At 46.4% G+C, this 18,971-nt stretch overlaps 1 protein-coding gene across 1 annotated transcript in view; it reads left to right on the top strand.

The window, feature by feature from the left end:
* SFXN5 (sideroflexin 5) overlaps window positions 1-18,971 on the top strand; it is a 224,289-nt gene that overhangs the window by 165,949 nt on the left and 39,369 nt on the right. The window contains exon 13 of the mRNA XM_069066620.1: window positions 1,649-1,766. Within this exon, the coding sequence (XP_068922721.1) occupies window positions 1,649-1,766 (118 nt within the window). The remainder of the gene's footprint in view (window positions 1-1,648; window positions 1,767-18,971) is intronic.

Here is an 18,971-nt window from a genome sequence, read left to right as displayed (position 1 = left end):
AGGGAGGGAGGGAGGGAGGAAGGGAAGGAAAGAAGGGAGGAAGGAAGGAAGGAAGGAAGAAAGGAAGGAAGGAAGGAAAGAAGGAAGGGAATGAAGGAAGGAAGGAAGGGAAGGAAAGAAGGGAGGAAGAAAGGAAGGAAAGAAGGAAGGAAGGAAGGAAGGAAGGAAGGAAGGAAGGAAGGAAGGACGGAAAGAAGGAAGGAAAGAAGGAAGGAATAGTTCCTGCCCTCAAGTAACTTAATTCTATTTGGGGGAACCAGCATGTACAGCAATGTGAGTCAATTCATATCAGATACAAAGGAATTTCGGAGGGTGACACCAGGGGGTAACTAGGGTATATCTAAGGTAGGAATTTACACATTAACAAGGCCTTGAAGGATGCTGCAGAGACTGTGCGAATATGCAGAGATGGGATTTGGGATGTTTCATGTGAGGAAGAGAAAGTAGTCCCCTTTGCCTAGACCCTGACTGGTATCAGTTGGTGAAGCACTTTAAATGCCAAACAGAGGAATTTGCTCCTAATCAATAGGGAACCGTTGGTGCTTCTGACTCTGGGGGACACTTCTGGAGACCTAGAAGAAGGCACCAATTCTCAGTGTAGTTTCCATTGGTGCTCCCCATCTCCCTTCTTCCTACTGCCTAGCCTAGCCAACATGAACTCCGGGGCCCCACAGTCCCTGGCTCTTTTCTTCTGCTGACAAACTTAGCAAAGGGCCTGAATGAGTTACTGCAACCCACAAAATCAAATCTGTGCAGTCAAACCTCTGGTAATGAGTCTCCAAGACCCTACTCAAGGGCCACCTCCAACAAGAAACCTTTCTAGATTCCTCATTTGTTAATATTTCTCACCCCTTCTCCCAAAAATTAGTTTTCTGTGTATTTGTTGGTTTCACCAGTAGATTGTAAGCTTCCTGAGGGCAGGGGCTCTTTTTCCTCTGTGTCTTTATCCCCAGAGCCTCATGGAGTGCTTGAAACATAGTAAGTGCTTATTAAAGGTTTATTGTATTGGATTAAATGGGAATTAGGTAGACTTGCTCTTGGTCAACAGATATACAGTCGGTTGTCATCTGTTCTTGCCTTGCCCATACATGAAGCTTATTCCATTGGATTGGGTCCCTTCCTGACTAGAGCCTAAAAGTACTTGGGAGCAGGGCTAACTCTCACTCCTCACCTACACAAACCCAGTCATGCCACCCTGGTCTCATTGGCCCTTCTACACAACATTCCTTTTCCTTATCCTCCCTTCTTGGAATGCCCTGTTTACACATATGCATGCACACACACGTATGTGCATGCACTAACACATGCACACACGTGCACACACTCACACATGCACACACACAGCCTGCCATGTATTTGTATGTAAGACCACAAGTTTAGAGCTAGAAAGACCCTTGTAGGTCATCCAGTCCATCTCCCATCATTTTTGAGATGAAGAACCCAAGACCCAGAGAGGGGGAGGCATTTGCTCAAGGTCACACAGCTAGTGAGGACAAGCCCAGAACTTCAGCAGTCTTGACTTATTTTGCATCACTCGAATGTTGGTGACTTAGAACTCCTCCTGGGGACCTGGTGGTGGGTGAGAAGGAGGGAAGGAGTCCTTCCTCATCCCTAGATCTAATGTGCCCTCCTATCTTGTCCACTCCAGGACATTCCTCCTGCAGTCTCGTCCCCGGCTTCTTCTGCCTGTGCAAAGCTTCGTGTGCCTTGCCGCTTTTGGCCTGGCCCTGCCTCTCGCCATCAGTCTCTTTCCACAGATGTCAGAGGTCAGTAATGGGAAGGGGAGGGCGAGGGGGTGACACTGAGGGGGGCAGGGATCACCCCTGCCCCTCTTTAACAGTGGGTTACTGGCTATTTCTTTAGCTTCCTGTTACCACATGCCCCCTCCTACTCATGTGGCATGGACTTGGATGGGGTCTCCCATGAGTTAGAAAAGGTGGCATGTTGCCAACAGCTGGTTGACGACAGGTCTAGAGGCCTGGGTAGACCAGGTCAGGGCCTGGGACTCACTCCATTGAGCTCACTGAATGAAGTGGGAGTTCACTTGGGGCTCTTAACCCAGGGTCTGAGAACTATATGTATGTATGTGTGTGTGTATACATACACACATATACACATACATATATACATGCATACACGTACATGTGTATATATTAAAAACACAACAGAAGTCTTTCAATATCATTGGTTTCCTTTGTAACCCTATGCGTTTTATTTTATTCATTGATAAAACATTCATTTGAGAAGGGGTCAGTAGGCTACAGCAGGCTGCCCAAGACATCCAGGAGCCTGCCTTAGGCAGAGGTTTGATTCTTCTCTCAAGTGAACCTGAAGCTTGAAGCCCCCATTACATTCTATTCCAATCGAGTATAAGCTTCTTGAGGGCAGGGAGGTCACATTTTTGTCTGTATCCCTAGTACTTATTGCATGTCAGGTACAATATGTACTTGTAGAATGAACTTGGATTGAAATCCCCAAACTATGGAGTTGTGGGTCTGCCTGGCTGCCTTAGAGATGTCTTATTCAGAGAAGCTCAAGAGTCGCGATAACCAGACACGTGATGGGAGACCCCTGAGTATGGTGAGAACGTGCACCATGAAGGTCGCTAGAGAATTCATTCCAATACCATCCATTACCAGGACTAATTGCTCCAAGCCTGCTCAGCAGGAGAGCTGGGGGTGGGCAGGCACGCCTGCCGTAGTCACGGCCCCTGCTGGTCCATGGATGCTGGCTACCTCAAGACCACAAGAAAGCCAGGATTCTTCACTGTGGGGGCTCCCCCCACCAGTGAAGTTTGCGAGGCATCAGTAAATGGTCTTCAAAAATTGGCTGGAAAATTCACCGTGGCGCTGCCAACCCACCAAGAAGGCCTTTGGAACTTGCCGAGGCTGGTCCTTGGGTGACAAACAGGGAGAGGCAGCTTTGGTTTGGTTGAGAGGGCAGCTGAGTTAGCCCCTCTGCAGGACAGCTGGGATTTGCTTCCAAGCTGTGGGACCTAAGCCAGGCCCTTTCCCCCTCCTGAGTCTCAGTTTCCTCTTCAGTAATATGCTGGGCTCTCAGGTCCCTTCAGCTCCAGATCTTCGAATGAGGAAGTCTTTCATCAGACTACTGGAAGCTTCTTCCATAGCTGGAGAAGCTGCCAGAGCTTATGCTCAGCTGGCAAAGACTTCAAGATCCCAGGGTTACCTCCTCACTACAATGGGACTTTCATGGACGGGATGTGCGTTTGCTCGCTAATTAATTAGGTGAAATATTTTTTTGCTGGAAACCTCGTGAAGGCCTCGACCTGGGGAAGCACCATTTGGCCCTTGGGCTAGATCTTCTTTTTGTTGCTTATTTGCTACAGTCACATCTGACTCTTTGTGACCCCACACATGAGATAGATGGGATCCAATCTAACCTCTCATTTTACAGATCAGGAAACAGAGGCCCAGAGAGTGTTTCAATCCACTAGCTTGCAGAATCCACAACATCCCTCTGCCATTTTATCCCCACTTTCTAGCAATTTGTCTAAAGGTATATGACTAGCCAGCAGCAGAGTCAAGTGATATAGGTTCCAGGTCTCTTGACTCCCTGTCTAGGGTTTGGAACCAGAGAATTTCAGTAGAAAGGTATCTCAGTGGTCACCTAGTCCATCCTCTGCTGAAAGAATCCCTGCTAACACCCCCAGCCTCTGCTTGAGGCCTGCATGTAAGTGACAGGGAGCCTACTACTCCCAAAATAGCCCACTCCACCTTCGGACAACTCTTATTGTTAGGAAAGGCAGCTAGATGGTGCTGCAGGGGATAGAGTGCCGGGTCTGGAGTCAGGACGACTTGAGTTCAAATCCCTCCTCAGACATTTACTAGCTGTGTGACCCTGGGCAAGTCACTTAACCCAGTTTACCTCAGTTTCCTCTTCTGTAAAATGAGCTACAGAAGGAAATGGCAAACTATTCCTCTTTGCCAAGAAAATCCCAAATGGGGTCACAAAGAGCCAGACAAGACTGAAATGCATGCTTGACAACAATTGTTAGGAAGTTTTCTTAGATATTAAGCATAGCATGGCTTCTTTGCAATTCCCTCACCTACCCAACCATCATTGCTCCTAGTTATGATCTTTGGGACCAAACAAAACAAGTATGATTTCTCTTTCACACATCAGCCTTTCAAGAACTTGAAGATAGCTAGCACATCTCCCCCGAGTCTTCTCCAGTCTAAACAAATCGAATTCTTTTCACTGATCCTCATATGCTATGAACTCCCAGCCCATTACTATCCTGCCCTTCCTCCTCTACTCTCCAGCTCACCAGTGTCCTTCCTCAGTACTCCAGATGAGCTCTAATCAAGGCAGAGGATGGCAAGACAATCACCTCTCTCTGTCTCAGCACATTACCTTTGATGGGCTGTTGTTGTCTTAGATTGAGCCTGTAGTCCACTAACACCCCCAGATCATTTTCAGACTGACTGGTTTCTTAGCCCTGCCTCTCCCATCTTGTACATGTGAAGTTGTTTTGTTTGTTTGTTTTGGAATCCAAGTGAAAGGCTTCACATTGGTACCTACTGAATGTCCTCTTTTGAGATTGAGCTCAGTGGCCTAACCCATCAAGATCCTTTTTCGAGATTCCTGATGCTGCCATCCATGTGTCAGCTGTCCTTCCTAGCCTTGTGCCATATGTATGGCTCAGTGTTGTCTCATTCTGAGCCAATGGCTTTCCTTCCTCATTCTCTTTACCCTGGCTTACATAAAGACTTGCCATTCCCAGGACTGGGAAAGGATATACCTAAGAGTTAGCTGGGGGCAGAGAAGGGATCAGTGGGGATTCCTTTACACTTTGTTGCAGAAACCTGCAGAGACAACCATTGTGTGGATGTCCTCACACTCTCTCATCCTTCTTCCAAGCCCCACAGTCTAAAGCAGACTAATGAAGCTCTAGCCAATAGGGGGGAAATCTCCTGTTCACAGGTGATTGAAACCCAAACTCTTAGGATTTAGAGCTGAAAGGGACCTAGGAGACCATTTAGTCTGGTCCCTCCGATTTTACACTTGAGGAAGTTGGGGAAGGGACTTGCCCAAGGTCACAAAGTGCTAACTGACAGAGCCAGGCCAACTCCCACTCCAAAGCATACACTCTTAGACTGGACCACAATACAAACCCAGACAACATCATCTCTTCCATTCCTCCCCCCCCCCCCCTGCTGTAGAATAAGATAATGAAACCCTTCTCCTAAGGAGTAGACTTGGTATGAGACAGTCCCTCCATCCCTTTGCCAGGCCCCTCCCCTCAGTCTGGAAGTTCTTCCATGAGTCTGACTAAGGTTCCTTGTGCTGTTCCTCAGAGTCCTCCCCTCTTGTCCCAACTTCGATGGAAGAGGAGAGCAGGGGCTCCCTCTCAATAGATCATCACCCTTCCTTGAGCAGGGAGTGACTTATAGAAAAACCCCAGGTTAAACTGGTCCCCAGACTTCCCTGTCTCTGAGAGTATTGGAGTGTTCTTAGGACTGTTTGCAATATATGGCACCATAGCTATCAGCCAGTCATCTGGAGGGACTGTCTTTTCCCTCATGCTCGTCACACTAATTAATTCTCTCTAACAAGGTGGTTCCCTTGCCATCTGGGCTGAGCCGTGGGGATTGTGTGTCATGTCCCAGAAGTGGGTGGGATTTGTCACAATGAGTCTGGGCTTGCTGGGGATGACCCAACCTCACCAAAAGTTACAGAGGTCATCACCGGGAACACAAGCCACATAATTAATTAATTCATCAATCGGTTAATTAAACAGACCCTGGGGTAGGGATTGGAACTCAACCATTGGAGCTGCTGTCTTCACCAAGTTATTGTTCTGGGGGGTCCCAGACCTCACTCCATAGACACACATCCCATTTGGAAAGAGCTAGCAGGGTTCCTGTCCTTCCCTGGCAGCACTTGTGGGTCTGCTTTTTCACAAGATGAGTCTCCAGGACCTAAAATAATACCAGTAGTTGTGGCATGATCTTACTTTCCTCTGGCCCTGAATAATTACCCTCAGTCATTGAGACCTTTTGTGCAAGTGGAAGTCCTTGCTGCTATCTAACCTAAATCCCTTCTGCTGTAGTTAGCAGCCATTTTTTCTGATCTTGCCTTGTGTGGAGCTGCATCTGAGCCCAGAACAATGACTCTTCAGATGGTCTAACACCAAAGTCATAGGTTAGCCCCCACTATACTTGATCATCTGAGAGCCCAAACACAAATCAGGCCCCAGATTCTAGTCTGATTCCCACCATCCCCACCCCAGTTCAGGACTAAACTACTGCCACAGCCTCCTCTTCTCTGGTTTCCAGTCTCCCCCTTTGATCTATTCTATCCAATGCTGCAAAATTAGTGTTCCTAAAATACCAAGGTCCTCCGCTGCATCCTGAGCCGTCACCAGTCATCTTGACTCTGTCCTGCCACTAGACTGTGATGGCTCTGGAAGAGAGTAAGGTCAGCAACTTTGTGCAACTCTGCCTCCCTTAAATCCAATTTATGCGCATTAAAAGACATCACCCATACACGGTGATATCATTTTGGTCCTCTTTGAGAATGACACACACCAACCAACCAGCTAAAAAAAAAGTATTCATGTTCCTCACCTAGCAATCAAAACCTCACACGCTACCTTGTCAATCTTCTCTCCTGCTATTCCCCAATAGCAGCCTCCACTATATTTGTTTCTTTAACTTCTAATGACCAAAGAATAATCTTGCATGATCCAGACTGTCTCTCCTTGGTATATGAGGGCTCCCTTCTAATAGCCTGCAACATTTGTTGTTTAATGTAACAATTCTAGTTTGAGTATGGCATTTCTTGACACATTAAATGTACTGTTTCTTTTTGTCAGTCTTTCATGGATTCTGTTTAGCTGTACTCTTTCCCCGGTCTTCAATACTTCTGGGAAATTTCCTGTATGATTTCCCGATACGTAGTATTTAGGCTTTTTATTTCATCCTGTTTTCCTGGAATATCGATGATTCCCCAATTATCTTGAACATTCCATCTTCAGTAACAGTTGCCTTGTCTTGTAGTTATCTCAGGGTTCTTACAAATGTATTGTCTTTTGTTCTGATCATCTTTCTTCTGCCTCTGAATTTTTTGAGTTGATTTATTCTCATTGGAAAATCTATTATTTTGGAGTAAAAAAAAATTGGTCATTCATTTTATGCATCTTTTAAAAATATTTCTTATTTGAAAGCTCTAAATTCTCTCTTAATTTCCATTAGGATTTTTTAAAAACTTTTTAAAAATTACTCTTCTGAACCATTCTGGAGGGTCCTTAGCATTTCTAGAAATTCTATCAGAGTTGTTACAGTACTTTCCTTTTCATTGGGCTTTTGAATATTTGTCTTTTCCTTTGTATTTTTTTACTTTATTGTGTTTTCTTGCTTGTCTGTTCCTATTTCTTTTATATATGTGTGCATATGTGTGTATACATATATATGTCTTTTATTCTTTCTGTAAGGCTTTTCTTGTAATGACTTCTGTCTCTAGTAACCAGTCTCTGATGAGACTTTATTGGGGAGCCAGTCACCAGTATCTAATGAGATTGACTGTAATAACCAGTCTCTCTTTGTAGCTCACTGCTGCTTTTATCCTTATTTGGCACATTTCTTGCTATTCTGACATTACTTACCTTCCTGCACTCAGGGATCCAACCATACTGTCTTTCTTGATGTTTATCACATGTACCACTCCATGCCCTGTCTCAATACTTTTGCATGGGATGCCTGTCCTCCATTCCTGGAACGTATTTCCTCTTCCCCCCTGCCCAAATCATCAGATCCTTCTCTTTCTTCCCTCACACCAAGTATCACCTTCTACACAAAGCTTTTCTTGACCCTCTTCCCTCCACTCCTAGGTGTTTAGCTATTGTTGTTCAATCATTTCAGTCATGTCTGACCCTTCATGATGCCATTTAGAGTTTTCTTGGCAATGATGCTGGACTGGTTGGCCATTTCCTCCTCCAGTTCATTTTACAGATGAGGAAACCAAGGCAAATAGAATTAAGTGACTTGCCCAGGGTCACACAGCTAAGTGTCTGAGGCCAGATTTGAACTCAGGTCTTCCTGAGTCCAGACCTGGTTCTCTATCCACTACAACACTTCGCTGCCCTGGTATTTAACTACTTTGTATTTATTTTCTTTACATACTGTATATATTTGTATTTGACCTTGTCATCTCCCATGATACCTCAACAAGAGATGGTTTCATTCATTGTATTTGTATCCCCAGAACCAAGCCCTGTGCCTGGTATACCACAGGCACTTAATAAGTGCTTGTTGATTGTTTGATGTGATAGGTTCACCCTCTCCTCCCCCCAGGTCAGACCCCTCACTCTCTTCTGCCCTTGCCTCATGCACCCCTCTGTTCTCAGACTCTTCTTCCCACTTGGTGGGGAATGCCCTTCCTGGCCTTTTCCACCCCTCCCACCCTTGTCCAATCCTTAAGATCCAGCTTAGGTCCTGCCTTCTCCAAAGGTGCTCCTTGGATTCCCCCCCAGGTCCCTCCCTCCTGAATCCGTTGGGGACTCTACCTCTCAGATGACCTTTTTCCTATATTAGCTTCTCTTGTTTAACTTTTCTTGTGGGAATTGTGTCTAACCATTTGGAGCTTCTGGAGCAACTCTTACAAGGCCACCAAGTAGGTATGATGGGACAGTGGGTGCTGCATTCAGATGTGCTTCGACCTGGCCCAGGGCAACCCCAATGTGGCAGTAGCCAGCCTCTATGCAAGCCACGCCATTTCCCAGAAGCTCCCCTCCTGCTGCTTTCTCTCTAAGAGCACCTAACATTTAAACAAACTCTTCTCAACTGCCAACTGACCTTTCTTCGTGGCTCCTGGACCAAAGAACCTGGGACTTCCCTCCCATCTGGGGCTCCTTAAGCTGGAAGGAGGTTGCTCTTCTCCTTCCCTTTTATGCATATGTCTATAGGGAGATCAGTTTTAGAAGAGACTCCTTCAGTGTTTTGTTTTGTTTGATCTCCTTCTGGCCTATAACAGAAGTGGCCTCCTTGGATCAACTCTGCTCTCTGGAAAGGTTCACAGACTAGGTGGCTGGGTCTGGCATTAACCTAGAGGGATCTAAGGAGAAGGAACACAGGACTTGGGTTCTGACTGCTGTCCTTTGTTCCACAGCAAAACCGAGGTCCGCCAGATGTGGATTTCCTCCCTTCGTTGGTCCCCTTAATAAAGGGATAACTTATTTGTAGGAAAAAAATTGGGAGCAAGTGTCGGAGGCAAAATTTGATCCCAGGTCTTTTGGACACCAAATCCAGCCTTTATCCACTATATGATACTGACCCCCCCCCCCCCAGTTTCTATCTCTTTTCTTATTATGATAACATCTAGACCATACCACGGCCTTATTTTCCTTATTGTAATAATATGAAATGACAGCCATCCCAGGAGATGGCAAAGTGCCCCTCACTAAAGGTCTTCAGTTAGTGACAGGATGACCAGTTTGGGGACAGGGGAGTGTAGCGGCAAGCACCCCAAGCGCATCCTCAGGGTTTGCTGCCCATACAGGTTCTTGGATCTGCTTTGTTAAAGGAAAGCAACTCAAAATGGGTTAACAAGCTTACTTTAATCAGTCAGACATATATCGTTTACCTTGTTCAGGGGAAAAAGGTCAGCACCCCAAACTTCAAAATATACAGACAGAATTATCAAGACATTAACAGATCAAGTAGACAGCTTTCCAAACTGTCCAACCATTACATCCATACCCAGTCAACATCTGGGTTTCCACATCTGGGTTTTTCAAAGCCGGGGGACTCTCAACAACGGCTTCCCAGAATTCAGATCAAATCACAGAACACTTCTCAAAGTGAGTCCCAAAAACAAAGCTACACATCAGGGCTTATATAGCCTTCTCCTGGCTCAGAGAATGTAACAACCTTATTGACCCACTGGCCAATCAAAAAGTATCTACTGAAAAACAAGCCTCCCTCCCCAGGCTTCTGGTGCACTTTAGCCTAGGGGCAGGGAAGATCTTTAAAATTTACATTCGCATTACAGGGAGGTATATTGTATATTGGGTTTCTTGTTTGTGTATGGGGTAGATTAGATAATCTCTGAGGGACAGTTAGGGTGGCATGGTGGATAGAGGGTTGAGCCTGATTTCAGGAAGACTCATCTTTAGCCATAGACACACTAGTTGTGTGACTCTGGGCAAGTCACTTCACCCATTTCCCTCAGTTTCCTTATCTGTAAAATGAGCTGGAGAAGGAAATGGCAAACTAGTATCTTTGTCAAGAAAACCCCAAATGGGGTCACAAAGAGTCAGACATGACTGAAATGACCTGAGTAACAAAGATGATCTGAGTTTTCTCCAAGCTTGGTGATTCTGAAGCCCTCCAAGCTTTACCAAGCTTTTCTCCCATCACAACCCTGTAAAGTAGAGATGGTACAAACATCCCCATTATACAACGAGGAAACTAAGGCTCAGGGAGATTACATTCTTCATTCAGAGTCACACAATACCCCAAGGGATCTGTGCTCTTGCAGATTCAGAAATTTCCTCCAGCTTTAGAGATCACAACTTTCCTGCTCCTCATGGGCAACATTGTCCCAAAAGGTAACCATAGGGGGTTCACCCGGTGTGCTGACATGTTTCCTCCTGACCAAGGTACCAAGAGAGCACTCTGTCTGCCTCCCTGTCCTTCTTTGCTCCTGCCACATCCTTCCTGGATGACTTCCTTTCCTTCTCTTCTGATCTGGAGATGTTCTTTGGTTCTAGGTTACATGTTCCTGCTTCAGAGGCCATGGTATTCAAGGCATTGCTATTGTGGAGCATTATTGATAAAATATTAGTATTGGAAAGATGGGCCTTGGTTTTCATGGTAATCTTGGGGTCAGTAAAATTCCCCCCAAATAGTCCAGCCCACTTTCTTTCTTTTCAACATAGAGCCCTTTCATTGGCCAACTGTGCTGTCTGGCCCAAATATGCATATTATTGGACAAGCTCTACAGGGCGTCCATAAGTGTATGTTGAAATCTGGGCCATAGACATTCTTCATGGATATGGTCTTTCTTGTGTGGATAGTCAGACCAAACTCGTTTGGGTGCTTACCTATCTCTTCCAGAAGCTTCTGCAGTGTCTTAGGACGGGATGTAGCTGGCATGATGTCATCTACAAAAAGGAGCCTTTGGAAGATCCATGGAGAATCTTTCAAGGTTCCAAGAGTCTTAAAAAGTGCCAGTATGCTAACTCAGATCTCTTCCAATCAGCAATTATAAGAAGTGCTTACTATGTGTCAGAAACTGGGCTAAGCTCTCAGGATCCATGTATAAGCAAAAAGAAAGATAATCCCTGCCCCCAAGGAGGTTACATTCTTTTTTTTTTCTTTTTGGAGGGGGGAAGGCAGGGCAATTGGGGTTAAGTGACTTGCCCCAGATCACATGGCTAGTAAGTGTTGTGTCTGAGGCCAGATTTGAACTCAGGTCCTCCTGACTCCAGGGCCAGTGGTCTATTCACTGAGCCACCTATCCACCCCAAGAAGCTTACATTCTAACGAGGGAAAACAACATATAAAAAGGAGCTGAAAGTTTGAGGGAGATGGTAGGTAGTGGGTGACATGGTGTCCAAATCTGGAGTCAGAAGCAGAGTAATGAAGGATGGCTGGCCTGATCCCTTCTTCAACATAGAAAAACTCATCAATGGGAGAAGGGAGCCCTAGGGCAGAGGGCTCCAGGGTGAAGAAGGGTGAGAAGGCATTGGAGTTGTGGTGGTAAAGTCTGGAGTCAAAAACAGAGTCTAGAGGGAAATCTTGACTCCAAGCCTACTCTACCATACCATGAGGCTGTATGTACATATACCTCTCATGGCATAGCCCAGTGATTCCACTGCCACATGGTCCTATTCTAACCATGACAACATACATCCCATCTCACTGCCTTTTTTCAATTCAATCTGACAAACATGTAGAGGTACCCACTCTATCTCAACCCAGGTTTGTACATCAGTTTGCTCTAGACCTTCAAGATATACCCAACAAACTCATCTTTCCCTCCCAGAAGACACTGTCCCCTTGCCCCCAGACTTCCCTATTTCTGTTGAATCACTGATACAGTGAGCAAGGGAGGAGGAGAGCTTAGGAAGGGAGCTCCCAAATGAGCTAAGGAGACGAGCAATGGACTAGTGAGCAGGAAGTATCTAGATGGAGAGCCCGCGAGATTGGGTGGGGCTTATCGTGAGCTCAGCAAGAGTCCAGAAAAGGGAAAGCACCGGGAAGCTTAAGGAGTCTTCATAAGAAGCTGAGCAGCTGAGCCTTGGAGGATGGGGAGGTTCTGAAAGAATCCTGCGAGAGGATGGGAGAGCCAGGAATATTCCCAGGGTATCAGGCAAGGGAAGAAGCATGAATGTCATAATTACCAGCATTTCTACAGTGATGGTAACTTCTCATGCATCAGATCCTTATCTGCAAAATAAGGGAATTGCATTCAATGACCTTCAGCTCCAAATCTATGATTCTGTGATACATTTTACATATAAAGAAACTGAGACTCACAGGTTAAGTGACTTGTCCAAGGTTACACAGCTAGTAAGTGTCTGAGGCAAGATTCAAACTCAGGTCTTCTCATCTCCAGGCACACCACTCTACTCACTATGCTAAGCTGCCTGGCTTCTATGTAATACTTCAAAAATTAGCAGAGGTTGAACTAAACTGAACTTTAGGGCCCCTTCCAGAATATGTGCCTGCATTGGGACTTGTAAGACCTCTGCGAGGTCAGTATTGTAGACATTGTTATCCCCCCTTTTCAGGAGAGGAAACTGAGGCACAGAGAGCTGATTTGTTCAGAGTTATACAGCTATTATTTTTAAAATATCAACATATTTAGTAAAATAATAAAAACTACTTATTTAATGAAAGTTGAGAAGCAGGAAATCGAACTCAGTTCTCTTCTGACTCTATATTCAATTCCAGCATCCTGTATACTCACCAGATAATGCATCCTCTGAACATGAGAAGGGATTCAGGGATTGGGAAGGAGACTGGCCTAGGTTGGAATGCAATCTGTAGAGTGCTTTCCATAGAACCACATGACCATAGTATTATACCTCTAGAGCTAGAAGGTATCTTTTGGAGGTCATTTGGTCATCTTACAGGTGAGGAAACTGAGGAATGGAGAGGTAAAGCGATTTAGGATCTTGAGTCATAGATCTAGAACTGAAGGAGACCTCAGAGGCCATCAGGTCATTTTACAAATAGGAGAGGCCCAGGGAAGTTAAGCAAGGTCACACAGAGTGACAAACATTAGAGGAGGGATTTGAACCTAGATCATCTGACTCCAGAGCCAGGGACAACTTCTTTTTGCTGCACCACAGTTGCTCTCATTATTAAGTATCTTGCATGCACTAGGTATCTGTTGTTGTTCAGTCATGTCTGACTCTTTGTGGCCCCATTTGGAATTTTCTTGACAAAGATACTGGAATAGTTTGCCATTTTCTTCTATAGTTCATTTTACAGAGAAGGAAACTGAGGCAAATCAGGTGAAGTGACTTAACCAGGGTCACACAGCTAGTTTATTTGAACTCAGGAAGATGAGTCTTCCAGATTCCAGCACCAGCACACTATCCAATGCAGTGCCACCTAGCTACAGTGTTGGGACTACAAAGAAAAATGAAACAACCCTTGCCTTCCAGGACAGTCAGCTAGGATGGTGTCTTCATGGAGGGGAGAAGGAGATGAGGCAGAACATATATCATGGGAACTGAATCTCAGAGGACTTTGGTCCAGAATCTGGCAGGAAAGGCTGACATGAAGCCTACAACCTTTCCCAGAAGATTCTATCCCCTGGCAGAGGGGTAGCTGACTCATATGTGCTCATCCCAAGGCACTGAGATGTTGCCAGCCCTGGCTTCTCTATCCTCTGGAAATTCAGGGAGGATGGGAGAGCAGCCTTGGAGGGGCAGGGGGATTTCCTTCAAACAGTTCTAGAGACTATATGGGATTGGACCTTGACCTCTTCCCCTTCTGACAAAATGCCTTTCCCCACTCCACTCAGCCTCACTGAGAAAGAGGAGGCAAGCGAGAAATAATAGCCATAATAATGTACTAATGAGAACACTCATCTGTTTTGGTTAAAGGGAACTTGAAACAAGGATACATGTAACACAGGTACATTTTCCTAAAGACCTTCTGGAGACACCATATTCTGCCATAGTTTTCCAACCTAGATCTTAGAAGGGCAGGGGAAGGGGGAGGGACATTGAGTCAAGAGAGCAATGTAGCAGCTCCCCTCTGTTTGGTTTGGTAGAGAGAGCATTGCACCTGGAGTCTGGAAGACTAGGGTGAGATCCTACTGTGGACACTCACCAGCCCTGGGCAAGTCACATAGCCATTATGAGCCAGCCTCAATTTACTCATTTCAACATGCAGATTCTACTCAAGGATAGCTCTTCCTCCTTGTCTCCCATCCTTAGAAATGAAAGGGACTAAATTTTCTGAAGGCTCAGTAGAGGAAGATTGGGGAATCTGCCCACCAGCAATGTCTCATTACATAGACAATAGCCTTAACACTCTATGGAAATACCCACTCTTTCATCACTTCCTAAATGAAGGATGTGAATGGGGAGAAGCAGAGTCATAGCATAGCCCAAAGACTGAAACAGTGCCTGCCCTCAGGGAGCTTCCACTTCTGGAAAGGCAGGAAGAAAATGCTGATGCTCACACACCAACTAGCCACAGATTGATACAAAGGACTCACATCCCATTATCCACAGAGCCATACATGGAGTGCGCACACACACACATGCACACGCACACCCAGAGTGCCATACATGGAGGTGCTCATGCACAACCACAGCGCTATACATGAAGTGCTCATGTACAACTACAGCAGCACACATGGAGTGGACACACACATGCACATGCACACCCACAGCACCATACATGGAGTGCATACACACACATGCACACGCACACAGTGCCATACATGGAGTGCACACACACAGTACCATGCATGGAAGTGCACACACACACATAGTGCCATACATGGAGTGCTCACACATATGCACACACACAGCACCATACATGGAAGTGCACACATACATGCACACACAGCTCCATACATGGAAGTGCACACACGATGCACACACACAGTGCCATACATGGAGTATGCACACACAGTGCCATATATGGAGTGCTCTCACACATGCACACACAGTGCCATACATGGAGTGCTCACACACATGCACACACAGTGCCATGCATGGAAGTGCACACCCACATGCACACACAGTGCCATACATGGAAGCGCACACACACATGCACACCCATAGTGTCATACATGGAAGTGCACGCACACATACACGCACACACAGTGCCATACATGTAAGTGCACACACACGCACACACAGTGCCATAAATGTAAGTGCACATACAGAAGTACACACACACACGCACACACACAGCGCCATACATGGAAGTGCACACACATGCACACACACAGTGCCATACATGGAAGTACACACACGTGCACACACAGTGCCATAAATGGAAGTGCACACACATGCACACAAACAGTGCCATACATGTAAGTGCACACACAGTGCCATACATAGAAGTACACACACGCACACACAGCGCCATAAATGGAAGTGAACACACATGCACACGCACACACAGCGCCATACATGGAAGTGCACACATACATGCACACACAGTGCCATAAATGGAAGTGGACACACACGTGCACATGTACACACAGTGCCATAAATGGAAGTGCACACACATGGAAGTACACACACTACATGCACATGCACATACAGCATCATACATGGAGTGAACACACACATGCACACCCACAGTGCCCCACATGGGAGTGCTCACATGCACACATGGAGTTCTCCAGTTATCTTTTCTTTATATAAAATTACCTTGATGAAGCAGTTAGAGAGGCTGCTCAAGATAGGAAGAGATATTCGGATAAAGAGGTGACTCTTGACAGACTCAGGGCTACTTGGCAGAGTAGGGATCTCTGCACATCCAATGCCCCCAGAAATACCCTCCCTGTCCCCTGACCAAGGCTCCAAGAAAGTTGGCACCACTTTCCAATTTCTTCCTCTACCCCAAAAAGAACCTTTAAGCTTTGGGGCCACAGATCTAGACAGACAGGCAGGCCCTTGAGGGTCCTTACCCTAACTGTGTGTGGGCAGACCAGGTGTAGGACTGTCATAGCACAGGATGACCATGGCTGATTGTGTGCTTAGGTGAGCAATGTCAGAGAACTCCACATGCCAACAAACCCAGTTCCTTTTCAGCGATCAGGAAAGAGAAGGACTCAACCCTTGCTAGTCCTTGGGCAGCATCCCTCTCCCCTGCCCTTGCTCCATCCCTGGGGCCCTCACAGAACTATTCTATTCCAGCTTCCTACCTTTGGCCACATTCCTCAAAGAACCCCAGATTGAGAGGCATGCTCAGGTCAGCCTGACTCTGGCTATGTCTGTCAGGGACTTCGTGTCTATTCTTGGCAGGTTCAGTTCCTCCATCTCTCTGGCTCTGTCTTCTCTGTCTCTGTCTCTCTGTCTCTCTCCTCCTTCTCCTCCCCCACCATTCTGTTTCTATTTCTAGCTTTCTCCACCTCTCTGTTATCTGTCTCTTTTTCTCTCTTCTCACTCCTTACCCAATTATGTGAATCTTTCTTCAAACCCTGTTCCTTCTCCCCTCCCCCCATTCCCTGCTTTTCCTTCCTTAATTCCTTTCTGTTCCTTCATTCTTCTCCCCACCCTTCTGTTCTGCCTCTCTGCTCTCTCTCTCAGCTACTCCTTTCTCTGCTATCTCTCTATTGCATCTCTGTTCTATCTCCCCAACTCTGTTCTTTCCTCTTCATTCTCAGCCTCTTCCCCCAAATTCTCTATTCTCTGTCTCCATCCCTTATCTGTCTTCTCTCCCTCTCTGTTCTGTATTCTCCCAAGACCCTTGCTTCTCTGTCTCTGCTTCTCTTGTCTCTTTTTCTCCCGTCTCTGGGTCTACTAAAAATTTTCTCTGTTCCATCTCTCTTCCCTCTCTGGTCTGTCTTCTCTTGCTCTGTCTCTCAATCTTTATACTTTGTATCTCCCTGAAAATAGTTCTCTGCTGTCTCTTCCACCCCATTTTCTCTGCCTCTCTCTGTATCTCTCTATTCTCTGAATCTCCCTCTTTCCCCCCAAATCTCTTGCCTCCTAAGCTCCCCTCTCGTCTCTCTCTCCTCCTCTCTGTCTCTCTCTGTTCTCTGTACCCCCTAAACCCCTCTCTTGTCTGTCTCTCCATCTCTGGATCTGTCTCTGTTCTCTGCATCTCTCCTACGCAAAGCCCTCCCTTGTCTCTCCCCCTTTCAGTCCCTGTATCTCCCCTACCCAAAGCCCTCTCTGCTGCCTTTCTGTCTCCTCCAGTCTCTCTCTTCTCTGCCTCTGGCTTTCTCTCCTCTCGCTGCTCTCTGTTCCCCCCAGCTCCCCCCTTTTCCCAATATTCCCCTGGGAGCTCTGGGGCCGCCGAGCCCGGAGTGCAGATACAAGGCTGAACCATTGTTTGACAATCTGTTTTCATCTTCATCTTGTTGGCAGGCTGCAGGAGAAATGCAGAAGGTTAATGAGGCACTGGGAGCGGGATTACTGCGAGGAGGAGCGGGCGGGCCGGCAGGCGGGCGAGCGCCGAGCCGCAGTGACTGAGAGCCAGTAATTACTAATTAGGCGCAGTTTAACAGGAGGAAAAAGTGAAATCTCCTCTTCACCAACTGTCAATAATTAGCTGATTTGGTGAGGCTGAAATGTGTCCACAGTGAAAAAGACAGCTTTTGTCCCCCGGACTGGAGCTTGCTAGAGAGAAGAAGGTGTGGCCGGGGCAGCCACCCTGGCCGGGTTCAGCCCCAGGCTGAGGGCTCAGCCCACGGAGGTAGGGCTCCCCCACCTTGGGCTGCAGCCCCCACGTACTAGAATCGATCGCCCCTGATTCCCCGGGTGACCTTGGGCAATTAATTCACTTCCTGTCTATGGGTCTCAGTTTCCCGATCTGCAACATGAGGAAGCTGGACTAGAGAGAGGACTAGTCTTTTAACACTGTGGATGGACAGACAAGTCGGGATAGGAGCCTCTCCCTAGGCCTGAGGGCAAGGCAGCAGGGAGAGGAGGTCAGGCATAGTTCTGTCTGCTCACTCCACCGTATTAGACATTGGGGGGAAATGAGCCCAGAAAATTTGGAGGAGGCATTTTGGGATGGTGGGCAGAATGCTGGACCTGGAGTCCAAAGACCTGGACTCGGACCTGGCTCCAGACCCTGCCCAAATGACTTAACCTTTCCTTTCCTCAGTTTCCTCATTTGTTAAACGACAGTAAAAATGCCAACAGCACTAGCCTCACAAAATCGTCATGAGATTCTTAAAAGTTTTTTGTGGAAAACCTGAATGTACAATATAGATAGTTATTATTTGGAGACTTGTCCAAGATTATACACTGAGTTAGAATCAGCACAGGGACCTCAGGATTCTGTCATCTGATGCTGCTTCTGCTAGGGATAGAGGGGATGAGAGGGGACCGGCCCTTGATGTAAGATAAAGGGGTCAACAAAATGGCCTTTGACCTTCTCTCCCAGCTCCAACTATGATCTTCTGGCCAACCAAAAGGTGGCAGTAAGACATGAAGGGCACACCTTGGCAGAGATGCCCATTCTTGGACCTTCCCCAGAGAGAAGAGAAGGACCGGTAGAGATGAGATGTGGGTTAGAGGCTTGGCTTACTAGCTATGGGACCTTGGCAAGTTATGTTATTCTCCTGGAGTCTCAGTTTCCTCTTCTGTATAATGGGGATAATGGTATTCTCAATACTGACTTAGAATGTCTTAGGGAGGATTAACTAAGATGATGTATGGAAACGTTCTTTCTAACTATAAAGCCCAGCCTGGCATATGCTTGAGAAATGAGGATTGTTGATACTTCTACCCTATTTATCTAGTCCTAGGGCCCCAATAGTGACACAACATCATATGGGAGGGGACACAGAAA

This window comes from Petaurus breviceps, unplaced genomic scaffold (genome assembly GCF_028583685.1).
Source record: "Petaurus breviceps papuanus isolate PSGF00001 unplaced genomic scaffold, PetGlider_PUasm1.0 139, whole genome shotgun sequence".
NCBI lineage: Eukaryota > Metazoa > Chordata > Mammalia > Diprotodontia > Petauridae > Petaurus > Petaurus breviceps.
Note: the sequence above shows the minus strand (reverse complement) of the source record. Positions and strands in the feature narration are given on the sequence as shown.